At 40.5% G+C, this 14,523-nt stretch overlaps 1 protein-coding gene across 2 annotated transcripts in view; it reads right to left on the bottom strand.

Annotated features, from left to right (window-relative positions):
• LOC130880699 (protein FRA10AC1 homolog) overlaps nt 1-13,098 on the bottom strand; it is a 29,016-nt gene extending 15,918 nt beyond the window's left edge. The window contains exons 1-7 of one of the 2 annotated variants that reach the window (XM_057779867.1): nt 13,060-13,098; nt 9,964-10,037; nt 8,119-8,211; nt 7,948-7,993; nt 4,718-4,794; nt 3,465-3,548; nt 2,208-2,292 (exon numbers count right to left, since the gene is read on the bottom strand). In XM_057779867.1, the coding sequence (XP_057635850.1) occupies nt 2,208-2,292; nt 3,465-3,548; nt 4,718-4,794; nt 7,948-7,993; nt 8,119-8,211; nt 9,964-10,037; nt 13,060-13,062 (462 nt within the window). In that variant the 5' untranslated portion in view covers nt 13,063-13,098. Of the gene's footprint in view, nt 1-2,207; nt 2,293-3,464; nt 3,549-4,717; nt 4,795-7,947; nt 7,994-8,118; nt 8,212-9,963; nt 10,038-12,228; nt 12,370-13,059 lie in introns of those variants that run through there. The other variant, XM_057779868.1, reaches the window with a different exon arrangement.
• Nucleotides 13,099-14,523: the final 1,425 nt, after the last annotated feature.

Genomic DNA, 14,523 nt, shown 5'->3' with positions numbered 1-14,523 from the left:
GCTGCTACAGAAGACCCAGGTTTGGTTGCCAGCATCCATAGAGTGGATCACAACCATCTGTTCCTTCAGTCCCGGGTATCTGGCACCCTCTTCTGGTGTCCACAGGCACCACGCACCCACATAGTACACATATGTGCAGGCAAACATTCATACACAGAAGATAAAAACAAGTAAGTCTTTACAAAGCAATATCCATCATCAGGAAAGTTCTAATCTATGGGGAATGAGGAACCACACTACCACACGAGGTAACTTCTGTAGCCTCCTGCCCTCTCCTGGCACCAGTTCTTGCGGGATTCAAGTTGCAGTTACTAAAGGGTTGGTCCTGAATCCTGCTTCCTGCAACACAGATTCTGTACACTTGAAATTTTTGTGAAAGAAAAATAGCCTTTGGCTCATTTAGGGCAGTGTTCTTCTTTCCTTTTTCTTTAAAGGAAAAAAAATTTTTTTTTTAAAGTTATCTTTTTCTTGTGTCTGAATCTAATTTTAAATGACAGACTAATAAAAATATATTCTGAATTATGAAGCTTTCCTTTCTTTTTCTTTTTTGGTATTTTCAGACAGAAACTCTATCTTGTCCTGGAACTCACCATGTAGACAAGGCTGGCTTCAGACGCACTGAGATCTGCCTGCCTCTGCCTCCCGAGTGCACTCCACAAGGCATGAAAATTTTTTTTCAAAGAAAGGTGTAGGAATGTGAAACAAAGGAAGTCACTAGAAGTGCTTCCCCTCTCCCCTCTCTCTATATATGTATACACACGCACATACACATACATACACGTGTGTGTACACATACAGTGAGAGAGTAGGCACTTCTAGTGACGTATATATATGTATAATGTGTATACATATACATATACAGAAGGGGGAAGAGAAGACACTGAATTAAGAGCTCGTTAGTAAGTGAATAAAGCATTATCTGTGTAAACAAAGTTAAGAGCAAATGCATCTTAACACTGGACCACTTTCTGCAACACTTCAAACATAGTATGCCAGGATACATCTACTAATACTTTTTAAATAGAGCCCTTAAACACTTACCTTTTATTTGTGTATATCTGTTCTCAACTACACCACAAGTTCATTTTCTTATTTGTTTATTTGTTTGAGGGAGGATCTCCCTCACATTTGTTTTGCAGCCTAAGCTCGCCTTGAATTCACAACCCCGCCACTGCCTCTTGAATGCTGGGATTAAGTCCTCCACTATCACATCCGACTAGACTGCAGCTCTTCATGAAGGGCAGTCACTATATACTGCTTCCAGTTCAATTTCAACAAACACTGGAGTGATCCATAAAAAGCCATGACTGAAAGCCACTGCTATGTATCCCTGGAAAGAAGGTGTTTCAGACTTGACCAGCAGTGCCGTGGGGATTCCAGATTAGTTACGGTAATTAACTGGTACAGACAGGAACTCTGCAACAGCACCCACAACTAACCTACAAGAAACTGAGCGGCCAGGGTTATGCAAATAATTATTGCTACTGTCTATACAGAACTAGAAAACAACTTACAAACTAAAAACACTAAAGAGACCAAACTAAATGAAAAGAACTGCTTACAGTTTCTTTTAAGATAGCTGCTTACAAATGGTTGTTTTCTTAGTAGACAGAAATATGCACTACCCAACATGTATTCCTTCTTTTTGTATTTCCGACTGAGATTATCCATTCCTGGAATACCTTTTTTAGTTCCTGTGGAAGTTGAGCTAGGAATAAAAATAGCTTTAATATTAAAGATGTAAAGTAGAAATGGGAATCTGCAATGACTAATTAGCACTGACTGAAAGTGAATTTTACCAAAATAGAAATATTTATGTAACAAAAGTGCATCTGCTACTCCATAAATGTCAATCAATCAAAACCGTTCCTTTCAAACATGATCTGTGAATGAGACATCATTCTGCAGTGTTTAGTCACTAGAGGCTCAAGATGAGAGCCCGGATAGGATCCAATTGCCAGCTGTGTGTAACTTTAGGCTTTTCATGGTTATCTCACACACAAAAAAGCACCCCATCCTTCATAAATTCCATAGGTTCTTTTTAAGTCCCATGATCACACAAGTTAAGCAGTCATAATGATATTCCAAAGTGCAAGATAACAGATTCAAATCAGTGCCATGAAAGAATAATGCGGGTCATAGTGGTTAATAAAAATTAATGCTGTACTTGAACAAGAGCTCCAGCTATAACTATTCAGAGGACATACCTTATTTTCTTTGTATCTACTGAGGTCAGCTATGCAATATTCCTTGAATAATTTATCATAGTATTTCTTTGCAAGTCTCTTCTCCCTAAATCCATAAAAAGTATGTAGCATACATTTAGAAATCCAGCCACAGTTTGCTGCTTTGAAACATTATCAAATAGGTAGCTTATGATATAAATATTAATGTTAAAAGAGGCCTAAGCAGACAGATGTGCTGACTATCTGGAGATGAACTGCTAATGGCAGGTCTCTTGGAAACTGAAGGACTTGGGGAAATGAGAAATAGAATTACTCTTCATTCACTGCCCTTTGTGATATCTGGACTTTGAATATCACTTTCATGACTTCTTTCTCCCAAAGTATTCAAAACATTTTATAAGAATCATACAATATCTTACTATAAGACAACAATAAAATAATTATTTTTGAAGATGGGGGTCAAACAATTAGAATTAATATTGCCAAAAATTACTGGAGGAAATTTAACATTTGAGTCAAGAGTCTTAAATGTTAAGTTCTATCCTTGATTTAGAAATTGTCCTATAGAGAGTCGAATGCCTTGAATCAATGATGACTAAGACAGTGCAGACTGGTGCTGGAGAGATGGCTCAGAGACTAAGAGAACGTGCTGCTGTTCTTCAAGAGACATGAAATTCCCAACACATGCTGGGTGGCTCACAACTACCCGTAATCCCATGGAACCAGCATCTTCTGGCCTCCACGGGTTCCCACACACATGTGGCATATACACACACAGATACACACATACACACACACATACAAATAAAAATAATAATATCTTTAATAAGTAATAAGCAAAGAGAAAACAGAATAAGAAAGACAAGACTTGGGATTGGAGAGATGGCTCAGTGGTTAAAAGCACTGTCTGCTCTTCCAAAGGTCCTGAGTTCAATTCCCAGCAACCGTATGGTGGCTCACAACCATCTGTAATGAGATCTGGTGTCCTCTTCTGGCTTGCAGGCATGCATGCAGACAGAATACTGTATACATAATAAATAAATCTTTAAAAAAAAATTACAAGACTAAAACATCTGCTTCACTAGAAACTAATGGTTGAAATTTCCAAGCCATCAAAATGGCAACACAGTTTAACCAGTGACAGCTCCTGCCAATCTGCTGACCTGAGTTTGAACACTGAAACCACAATGCAAAAAGAGAACCAACTCTTTCAAGTGGTCATTTGACCTCCATCCACATATACACACAAAGTAAATAAATAAAATGTAATAAAGTTACCAAGTCATATCTGTTTCATCCTCTTCATTCCATAGGAATCTATGGTTTTCTCGTATAACATCCAGGTCTGTCTTATCATTCTCCCTAGGAAGCAAAAATTTTCATTTAGTACAAAAATAAGTCAGATTTAGATTAAATAATGCTAAAATTTTTGAAACCTTGAATAAAAATATAGATAAAAGTACAGATCTATTTGGAAATTTTTACATAAAACAACTATTTCAATATTTTCAGAAACTATTTAAGAAAAATGCAAGAAAGGAGCAAGTTCAGTAGAGAAACAAATCCAATCATCTCTAAGGGGTCTAATTATACAATTAAGGGGTCTAAATATGCAAATGTTGTATGTCACCACAGCAAGAATGAGAAAGTGAATAGACTCTAAGTGAGGAACAGACCCAAGAGACTAGCCCTCGATGCTATGAATGCTACATCTTTCCACCAGTTTCCTGGGAAGACCAGTAAAGGAGGAAATAGATGTGCAGCATGGAAGCAGAAGAAACACTTGAGCAGTGGGCTCAGTGGATGGGGGATCAGAGTGGGACAGCTAAGAGAGTGTGCTGAAGTCTTTAGGGCTACTACCCAGGAGGAAATTCATGCAAGAACAGAGCCTCGACACAGGAAAAATTTTCTGTGTGGAAATTCTAGAGTGAAGTTTCTAGTTTGTCTTACCTTTTTATTAATGTTTTTTACCTTTTTGAGATTATAAATATAATTACATCATTTCTATCTTTCCCTTTCCTCCCTCCAGCCACTTTCAGATACCCTCCCAAGTGCTCTCATTCAAATTCACGGCCACCTTTCCAACTGTTACACACACACACACACACACACACACACACACAGATGTATACAATTATTGGTTGCACCCATTCTTTGGACACTCGCATGGCACTTTCTGGTTTGGGAAGGAGTCTTTCAGATCCTTTTATGAACCGTGTGTCCTAAGTGTCTGATGTCTTTAGTAGGGACTTACCTTCAGCCTTCAGAGAGCAACCAAGAGCAAAAGAAATCGCCTTAATGTTTGGAGAGTCTCTTCGACATTGCCTTATTTTTGCAAAAGCAATCTTGGACACTACAGTTTCCTCATCAAGAAGACACAAGTGTATTTCTCACACACACTGGTACTTCCCACAGCATTCTTGCCTCGACAGGTAAGGAAGCTGCCTGAGGCCTGCTGCCAAGGAGGATATAACAGAGGTCCTAGAAGACCATCCATACTTGCCCACCATCCTAAGCTTCACAACACTTACCCTAAGCGCTTGAAGTCCTCCCTTTTGCCACCATAGTACAAAATATAGTCATTTACAAACTTTGTATGCCTTTGATACTGAAATGCAAAACATTAAGGATCTTAATAACTGTTCAAGAACTGTTGCACTGGAATATATTACTAAATGAGAGATACATTATTAAATGGAAAGACAGAATGGCATGAGTCCATCTAGCATCTTCAAATGTCAGGCAGACAACTGTATGACAGACTTTCACTTTCTGCTGAAAACAGTTCAAGTGCATATTACTTGTAGTATCTGGAATCTTCACACATACATTATTCTTGTGATAAAAATGTACAACCATCAGGGAGAAGAGGGAGCTTTCTGTTCTATTCCCAGACTGCACACAACCCCATTCTCTTAACCAGTCTAATAATATTACAAATAAAGAAACTGTGGCTTCTAAATTACAGGTAAGAAGTAGAAGCTATTGTCCATTATTACACAATATAATAATCAATGATAAAGTATATAAAAATAGGATATAATGTTTATAAAATTAAGTCACACCAACATTAAGGTTTCAAAAAGCAAACAAGAAATCAGAAGGCAGGCATGGTGGCTAACACCTATAATGCCAGTGTTCAGGAGGCTGAGGCAGGAGGAACAACAAGTGTTTTTCCCCTCTGTATGTTGTAAATATCATTGGTTAATAAAGAAGATGTTCTGGGCCAGTGATAGGGTAGAGAAAAACTAGGCAGGGAAAACTAAACTGAATGCTGGAAGAAAGACTCGCTGAAACTTTGCCATGACCTTGTGGTGATGCACAGATTAATAGAAATGGGTTAATATGTAAGAGTTAGCCAGTAAGAAGCTAGAGTTAATGGGCCAAGCTAATTAAGACAGTTTCAGCCTGCTCTTCAGGAGTCTGGGCAGCTGGGAAACAAACAAGCAGCTGCCTACAACACTGGCCAGCCTAGGCTACAGAGTGAGACAGTGTCTCAAGAAGAAAAATGAAATAAATAAATCACAGTTTTTTTTTTATTCCACAAAACCATGTATATTTTCCACACACTGTAACAAGATACATGAACATTTAGCATTTGCTTGTGAAGCCTTGGCTGCACTCTCTGCACTCAAGCAAACTGAGCTGTCTCAACTCCTGTGACCACATTCTTGAAGATACAGTTATTTCACTGGCCATGATGTATTCTAACAGAACACTTAATCAGAACATGAAATTGAGGTGGGTGAGCACAAATACCTCAAGCCTGGGTTCAAACTCTTCAACCACCACTAACTGGGCATGGGACAGGAGCAGCTAATTTCTTCCATAAGGATCTAGGTGACAAACCTTGCAGGCTTTGCAGTCTCAAGTCTGCTGTCTCTGCTCAGCTCTGCTAACATAACATAAGACAGTCAAAGGCAAAAGGCAGGGCTGTGGTCAACATGACTTCTTTTAAAGCAAAACTATGTCAGTGGGAGCTTGGCTTCCAGGAGAACCAGTAGACAAAGGCACACCCCTCCAAATTCTTCATATACTAACAACTCCAACTTTGGGCACTATATACAAAAACAAATACAAGCCTATGAGAGGTGGTGACTGAAGGGCACATCCCGAGGCTTTCTTTGTGCCTCATCTGTCTCAGATTTGGAGGTGAGGCTAGCAACTAGAAAACACTAATAAGCACAAACTGAAACAATTACAACAGCCTGTTCTCCCTCACCTTTAAAAGGCCAAAAGACATTCTAGAAAAATCATTATCTATTTTGTTGTTGTTGTTTTGTGTTGAGACAGGGTCCCACAAATGTAACCCTAGTTTTCTTGGAGCTTACTATGCAGACCATGCTGGCCTCAAGTCCAGAAACCTGCCTGCCTCTGACTCCTGAATGCCAATACTGAAGGTGTCCACCATACCCAGCAAGACCGCTAACTTTTAAGATAACTACTTCACTGTAACTAAACATCCCAGAAAAAAACTGAGGTCCTCTGCTGTGGACAATGGTTTTACCCTATAAAGATTTGTTTCTTGTACTTGTTCAATAAAATGCTGATTGGTCAATAGCCAGGCAGGAAGTATAGGCGAGGTGACCAGGCAGAAGCAGAGGCAGGGCAATGAGAACAGGAGAATTCTGGGAAGGGAAAAGAGTCAGTCTGCAGCTGTCACCTAGACGCAGAGGAAGCAAGATGTGACTGCCTCGCCAAAAAAGGTACCAAGTCACATGGGTAACACAGACAAAAATTATGGACTAATATGTTATAAGAGTAATAAGAATCCTGAGCTAATAGGCCAATCAGTTTATAATTAATGTAGACCTCTGTGTGTTTCTTTGGGACTAAATGGCTGCAGGATCAGGCGGGACCGAAATCTCTGTCAACAGAAACCCCTGGCAACACTGCTACCATCCATGCCAGAAAAACAGCACCTATACTTTCATTCCTGCTAGTGCTCTAACACCCACAATGAAGGTGTCCGAGAAGGGAGAAGATACATTTAAAGCTTATGGGAGAGAAGACCCACTTGGAGGCTAAGCCAAACTTCCGATGGGTTAGGAGGTAAGAGAGAGAGAAAAAAAAAAAAAACAGAAACTTAGGACACAGTAACTTAAAGGAAAAGAACGACACAAAGTGAGCCAGATGACTCTGGAGTGATGCGTCCTTTCTCAGTCTCCTAGAGCAGACCCAGAACACCCCGGGTCTTGCCTGACCTCTCCTGTTCTCTACTCTCCCCACGGCAGTGTGATATCAGTGTAGCACTGCCATGAACTCAGACCAGACCGCCTCCAGTTCCACCTGAGGAACAGAGTGACAGCAGGCCTATGGATGGCGCTCAGGCAGATTTAATTTTAAAACAGAGTTTTGCAGAAAGTTTAAAATAGCCAAGAACCAGGTGTGAAGGGAATACATTAAAATGATACTACAGAAGACAAGAACAGAGAAGGGAAATCTGGAAAGATTGACAAGAACAGGCTGGAACATCTGTTTAAGTTCATGGACTTTTTAAAGTCTACTTATAGAACAAAACTAATATTATTCATTATTTTTACCTCTGAATTTTTCCTATATATTAGCAATAGAGAATTATACCTGAAAATAAATGGCAAATATCTATATCAATAATTACTAACCTGTAAATATAAAACTGGTGCTTTTGACTTGATAAGATTTTGATTTTTAAAAATTAGAAAACACAGTTAATAAGCAGATTTTGAAATATTCTATTGGTTATAAAACCAGGATTTTTTATATACTATAAAAAGGATACAGCATCCATAGCTATGAGATGAAACCTTCTATTTCTTGCTTCTTCCCTGTTTTAAAAAAAAAGTTTAAGTTAACTCAAATATCCATATTTTATTAACATAATAAAATCCTCTTGTCCCAAGATTATAAAACAGCTTAAACCAAGGAAAGTCCTAACACCAGAACACCACACCTGTCCAGCAGGTCCGCGGCCACTTGCTTGTGGACCTTCCCATGGTTTTCTTTCTGAAATGGTTTTGTAAGTAGCAACTCATCTTCAACTGTCCTAATGTATTAAAAAAAAATTCAAAGAGTTAGTTTTTCTTGAAGAATTCACCCTAATTCTTTGCGCAGCAAGTATTCTATTAGTGACCTGCCTCTCAGCTGTGGCAGTTTGAAGGAAAAGGTTCCTGTAACTACAGCTGAACACTTGGTCCCCAGCTGGTGGTGCTGTTTTAGGAAGGTGGAGCCTTGCTGGGAGGTGGAGCACTGCAGAAGGACAGCGGTTTTATAACCTGCCTCCAGGTGTTTCCCTCCCTGACTGTACCCCTTTATGCTCCCGTCTCCAGGTAGCCCCCATGCCTGACTGTACCCATTCATGCACCTGCCTCCAGGTGTTCCTCTCCCTGATTGTACCCTTCTCAGCTGTTTCTCATTAGACACTGGTTCACAAGAAAAGTAACACATCAATTCAACGAATTAAAGATTTAACTTTAAATGATTCACTGATCTTTAACAAGAGTTTTGCATCTTATTCCTATTTAATACTTGTAAAATGGAAACGACAAAACAAAACCTGCTGTTCTAACCAGCAGGTTCCTAGTTCAGTTCCTGACTCAATCATTTACCACCTAATCTTATTATTAGGTTACTTATCTGTAAAGTAGGAATAAGGATGACTTAATAATTTTAAAAAATATGGAAAAGAAAGGTTAACTATAAAGGACACTGACCACAAATGAGCAGCCTTATTGATACAGATAAATGGAACCCTAGACCATAGTATCCAACTAAATTTGGTCAAATTCTATTCTTGTGTACTGCAGTTGGGGCTTCATGTATCTGAGGCAAGCATTCTACCAAATTAATTACCTCCTCAGATCAAAATGTAATGTATCTTAATGAAAATCTAAAAAACATACATTGTTATTAATAATATTTCATAATTATACTATTCTTTTTGTTATTCATGAAGATTGATGATCTTATAAAACGTTCAGTCCTAGTTAGTGAACCTAACATATTAGTCTCACTGTGGAATAATGAACCAACTTCTCTAAGCTCCATTAGTATGAATCAAGCACTCCAACGTTAATACCATAACATGAAGTTTCTAAGCACCAAAAGCTAAGAGCAATGCCCCTAAACACAGCAACTTGAAGACACAGCCTTTAGCTGGACATGGCAGCTCATACCTGGAATCCCAGCACTTGGGAAGCTGAGGCAAGACTGTGAGTTTAGGACAACCTGGGCCATATAAGGAATTCCAGGTCAGCCTCAACTACATAAACACTGTCCCAGAAAACAAAAATGACAACAAAAGAACATGTCCTGCTTGTGATAGCCAGGCTTGTGTGCTGGATCTTGGTCTGTCCAATTCAATAAAGCTCCCCAGGAGTTCCCTCCATTGACCTGCTCGTTCAAGAAAGCATCACAACTGTTCTGAATTACAGTTCATCCTCCACAAGGACCTCACTTGGAAAGCAAGCACTAGCAACTAAACCCCCTTTAAGTTGTGACATTTTCAGGCACACAGTCTTAACAACTGCAAAGCAAAATAAAACAAAACACATGTAATAGCGAAATCTTTCCTTTTCCCGCCATCCCTTTCAATAAACCCCTTCACAACCAAACTTTATTTTTCCCACAACTACCTCCAAATGTAAATCCATCTATTACAGTGTAATGAATAAAGCTCACTTGCTACAGCAGTTATTTCCATATGCAATCTCAGTCCTAAACCTTTCAATATTACTTACTTATGTATACTTCATGTCAGTCCAGAAATAATGTGAACTACAGACCGATAAAGACTTACTTCTTCTTTTTGCTGGATTCTCCACCTTGCTCATCATCACTAAAATCCGAGTCGTAACCTCCATGCCCGTGCATCTGCAAAGGAATACGAAGTCAGCTGTGTAGACCCTCAGCTGCTGAATATTCAGGAAACACAAGCGTAAAAGGTAAGTGATCTCAAACAGCCACAAGATTTATCAGACGAGATAGGCAGATGGCTGTCTACGGCTATGTAGCTATCTAGACCTTTCATTGCCTTTGAAATAACAGACTGAGAGTTCAGAAGTGCACAAACGTTTTCCACCTTTAACTGCCGTTAAGGAACTTAGCCGCTGGCCTTTCCAGTGAAACCTAAGACTGGATGCTGCAAATGGCTGTATGTGCCACCTTCATCTGACTCACAATGTAAGTTACTGTCTAGTGTGCACCTCCTAACGATGTTTCAGCCATTGACAGACCCCCCCAAAATTTTTATAAAGCCGAGACATTACTGCCCAGCACTTCAACTACACATTTTACATGTGTAGCTATGCCGACTGTGCAAATGGCATTATACTACAGTTATCTACAGTAATAATTACAACAACATGATATACAGGGTTGTAGCCTAGAAAGAAACTAGTTTCCAGGCTGTCTGTGGTGTGGGTATGTGATGGCTGTACCACTAAGTAAACATGCTCTGTGATGGCTGACCACTGAAGAAACTGCCAGAAGATGTATTTCTCAAGTGTCTCTTATTAAGCAGTAAAGTGAACTATATAATCACTTTGTCATAGACATTTGCTAAATACTTTATAAACAATGCTTATGATTTTCGAAGTTAAAAACAAGTATTTACATTTTAGGAATGAGAAGGGTCAAGGACAAAACCAATTTTGCAAAGCAAGTAGCTAACCTGATCTACTTGATTTTTACAGCCCTAGCTTAAACTGTGTCTCTGGAATATGGTTAGTCACAACTAACCAGACTCAGTGTTTGCAAACAGTACACTATCAAATAATTGAAAACCTTCCCTTAATTTTTAAAACATGAATTGTTTTGATTGAGGTTTCCTCAGAATAAATTACGTTACCCCTTTGCTTAGTCAGTTTTATTGCTTATTTTTAGATGGACATTCTTGGAGTTGGTGAGAAGCCTCAGCTGTCAATCAATTATGTCTGAAATGACATCTGATTCCAGCATTCCATAGAACCTGGAACACACATGAGCAGGGGTACTGATGGGTTGCCTCACTATTGGATGCCATTAATATTCAATTCCTACACCTGAAGGAAGCCAGTCCAGGTCAGGTGACACTATTTTTAGCTTCAGTATTTGTGTCAGCAAGTGCACAGAATGTGGGATAGGGTGGGTTGCAATCTCTACAGATGACAGGAACCAGAGCAGGCAAACTGGCATTAACTTTAGCCTGTGTGTAGGCAAGTATAGCTAGGACGACGCTTCCAATCTCGATGACCTTCCTTATGTGATTGCAACTCTTGGGACTTCATTAGTTAGATAAACGAAGTAGCTGTGTCTGAGTCTGTAATTCCCCTTCCAGACTAGGGTGTGTGATACTCACCTCTCTTCCCTATCCCACCAATTGCTAAAGCCCACAGCCAAGCTTGCAGGCACAGCTTTGCATGCCATGGTTCCCCATCTTCCCCGGCTGACATCTATCGCTGCCTTATACATCGAAACTTGACAAAATTTAGCAGATCAACACATCATCACAGCTGCTCCTCTAATCCTACATCCTCACTTTCTTCATATTTTGATGGTGGTCAAACAATAGTGTGGAGCCTGGGGCTTTAGCTGAATCCAAGGTCTGGCACAGATGCTTTTCATTTATCTTATCTTTTTCAAAGAGAGCATTCCTTAATCTCTCTGAGCCTCGGCTTCCCCACTTACGTAAAGGTTAACATTAGTCCGGACCTCGCAGGAGTAAATGAGCCACCAAACTTAAAGCGTTTGGGAATGTATCTGGCAAGTAAACCCTGTAAATATGAACTAGTAGATCATCCTGACCCCTCATCCCCGACATCACTTCCCTGCTCTGACTCCTCTATTGATCCTTCCTCTGGCAGCCTCACCAATCCCAATCTACCTTAACTCAGTAGCTTCACTAAAATCCTCTCACTCAAATCATGCTATCAATCGACTAAAGTTAAGCAAAGAGAATGGGGGGGGGAGGGGTAATGTGCTGCTCCTAGAATCTGTCAAAATAAAAATTACAACCAACAGCTATGAGGAACCAGTTTCAAAGTCCCTTCTAACACGCAATACGCCCACGGCCCTCCTTACACACCCCTTCCCTTCCGCTCCTCTCTGTCTGGCAAGTTCGTCCCAAGAGTCGTGGCAACTGCAACGACGACCCACGGCCTCAGCGAGCCGCTGCAGGTCCGTGCCGGTCCTACCGAGCCGCGCAGCGACGCCGCCAGCGCCACCGCACGCCGCACGCCCGTCCCTACGGGTACCGGCTGGGAGCAGCTTCCGGCCCGCTCAGAGGCGTGTCACTGCTACAAGGCACCGATCTCCGGCGATCCGACCTGGTGCTGCAGTCAGAATGGCTCGGGGGAAACAAGGACGGAGGGAGTAAAGGCCCGGAAGAGGAAGCGGAGGCTGTGGTCCTCCATTCCCTCCTGGGCCACCTCCCTTTCTCTCTGGGGAATCCAACATGTAGTACAATGTGGCACTGCCCGCAGCCCAGCCCACGTCCTTCATTGGAAAAGATATCTTGCTATAGAAATAGCCTGTCGCCTGCGGTCCTCTCTCTAGTAACCTTAGTAACGCTTCCACGGAGCATCCTCGCCCAGAAAGCGGCTCAGCCTCAGATCTGTCTTATTACCCTCCTCTTCCCCCAGGAAAACAGTGCTCATAATTAGAACAAAAATAGCTTCTCCGCGTTCCGCCACCCACACAATAGATACTGTTCCAAATGCAGTGCTGGCGGCTGAAGAAATCGAATTGGCGAGGAATGGAAGAGAGGTTTCACGGGGTGGCGGATTCTCGGCCAGTAAGCGACCTGGCACGTGCGAAAGGGCATCCAAAATAGAATTTTAAAAAGGGAGGGGGCAAAATTAAATTATTTTAACCCCCACCAGCTCTTCCTGCATTGTGCTCGCACACCGTGACGTACCATTCTGCTTTCAGATCTTGTCTCCCTCCACGAGATCCATCTCGTCCATCCTTCGCACCCAACAGTGTCTTTGACATCAAAGGAGCTACTAAAGCATTCCTTGAATAGGACTGGCTTTCACAGCAGGACCATTTTAAGAAAAATTCTGGCACATAATAATACACTTTCGTTTTTACATCTTTCATCCTAAACAGTAGATAACAATATCTCTGTCAATCAGTTCAAGACTTCTTTTCATTCCTGGCAGTAAATTATAGAGATATCCTGATTTACCCGGAGCAGTAAGTGTGATCTTGTTAGTTACATGATTATAAATTCATGTATTTCAAGATGCATTTGAACTATACTGCGATAAAAATATTTCCTTAAGAAACGAAAGACAACAGAAAGCCTCATACTTTACGATTATAACGTATTGAGTTATTTTGTGGAGCAGTTATTTTTGATAAATATCTAGATATCAAATACTTTGTTTTTTATATATTACTAATAAAGTCAAGAACATCTGTACCTTATATCCAACTCCTTTATACCGATGTTTCACATATATTAGAATTCTTGTTTCTTTTTAAGCGTCTTTTATCTGTTAACTTCGTTTTTGCCTAACAACTCTGTGCCGCTATTATTAGGCCCTGCATTTAAATTTTTAAAACTTTTTGTTTACGCGTACATATGTGTGCCTGCTTCTCTGTGTTCCATTACATGTGGAGGACAGAACACTGTGTAGGAAGCCCTTGGAACAGGAGTTGGAGTGGTGTGGGCCATCTGTTGTGGGTACCAGTCCTCTAAAAGAACAGCCAGTCTTTCAACAGCTTTGCCAACTGTGGTGGTTTTGTATGAGAATGGTGCCCATAGACGGATATATTTGAATGCTTAGTACCCATTTATTGAAATGTTTGGGAAGGATTAAGATGTGTGGCCTTTATAGAGTCGGTGTGGCCTTATTGGAGGAGGTGTGCGACTAAGGTAGGCTTTGAGGCTTCCAAAGTCCAGAGGCCCTGTATCTATCTGTCTGTCTGTCTGTATGTCTGTCTGTCTGTCTGTCTGCCTGTCTGTCTATCTATCTATCCATCTATCTTCTATCTATCTATCTATTATCTATCTATCTTCTATCTGTTTATCTATCTATCTATCCATCTATCTTCTATCTATCTATTATCTAACTATCTTCTGTCTGTCTGTCTATCTATCTATCTATCTATCTATCTATCTATCTATCTATCTATCTATCATCTCTATCTCCCCACTACCTGCCGCCTGTAACTTGTGGATCAGATGTGAACTCTCGGCTACTGATCTAGAACCATGACTGTCTGCTGCTGAGCTCCTTGCCATGATCGTCATGAACTCACCCTCCGCAACTCTAAGTAAGCCCTCAGTTAAATATGTTTATAAGTTTCCTTGCTCACGGTGTCTCTGCACAGCAATGGAAGTGTAAGACCCCATCTCTCCAACAAATGCTTT

This window comes from Chionomys nivalis, chromosome 8, assembly GCF_950005125.1.
Source record: "Chionomys nivalis chromosome 8, mChiNiv1.1, whole genome shotgun sequence".
Classification (NCBI taxonomy): domain Eukaryota; kingdom Metazoa; phylum Chordata; class Mammalia; order Rodentia; family Cricetidae; genus Chionomys; species Chionomys nivalis.
This window is presented reverse-complemented; position numbering and strand designations above follow the sequence as displayed.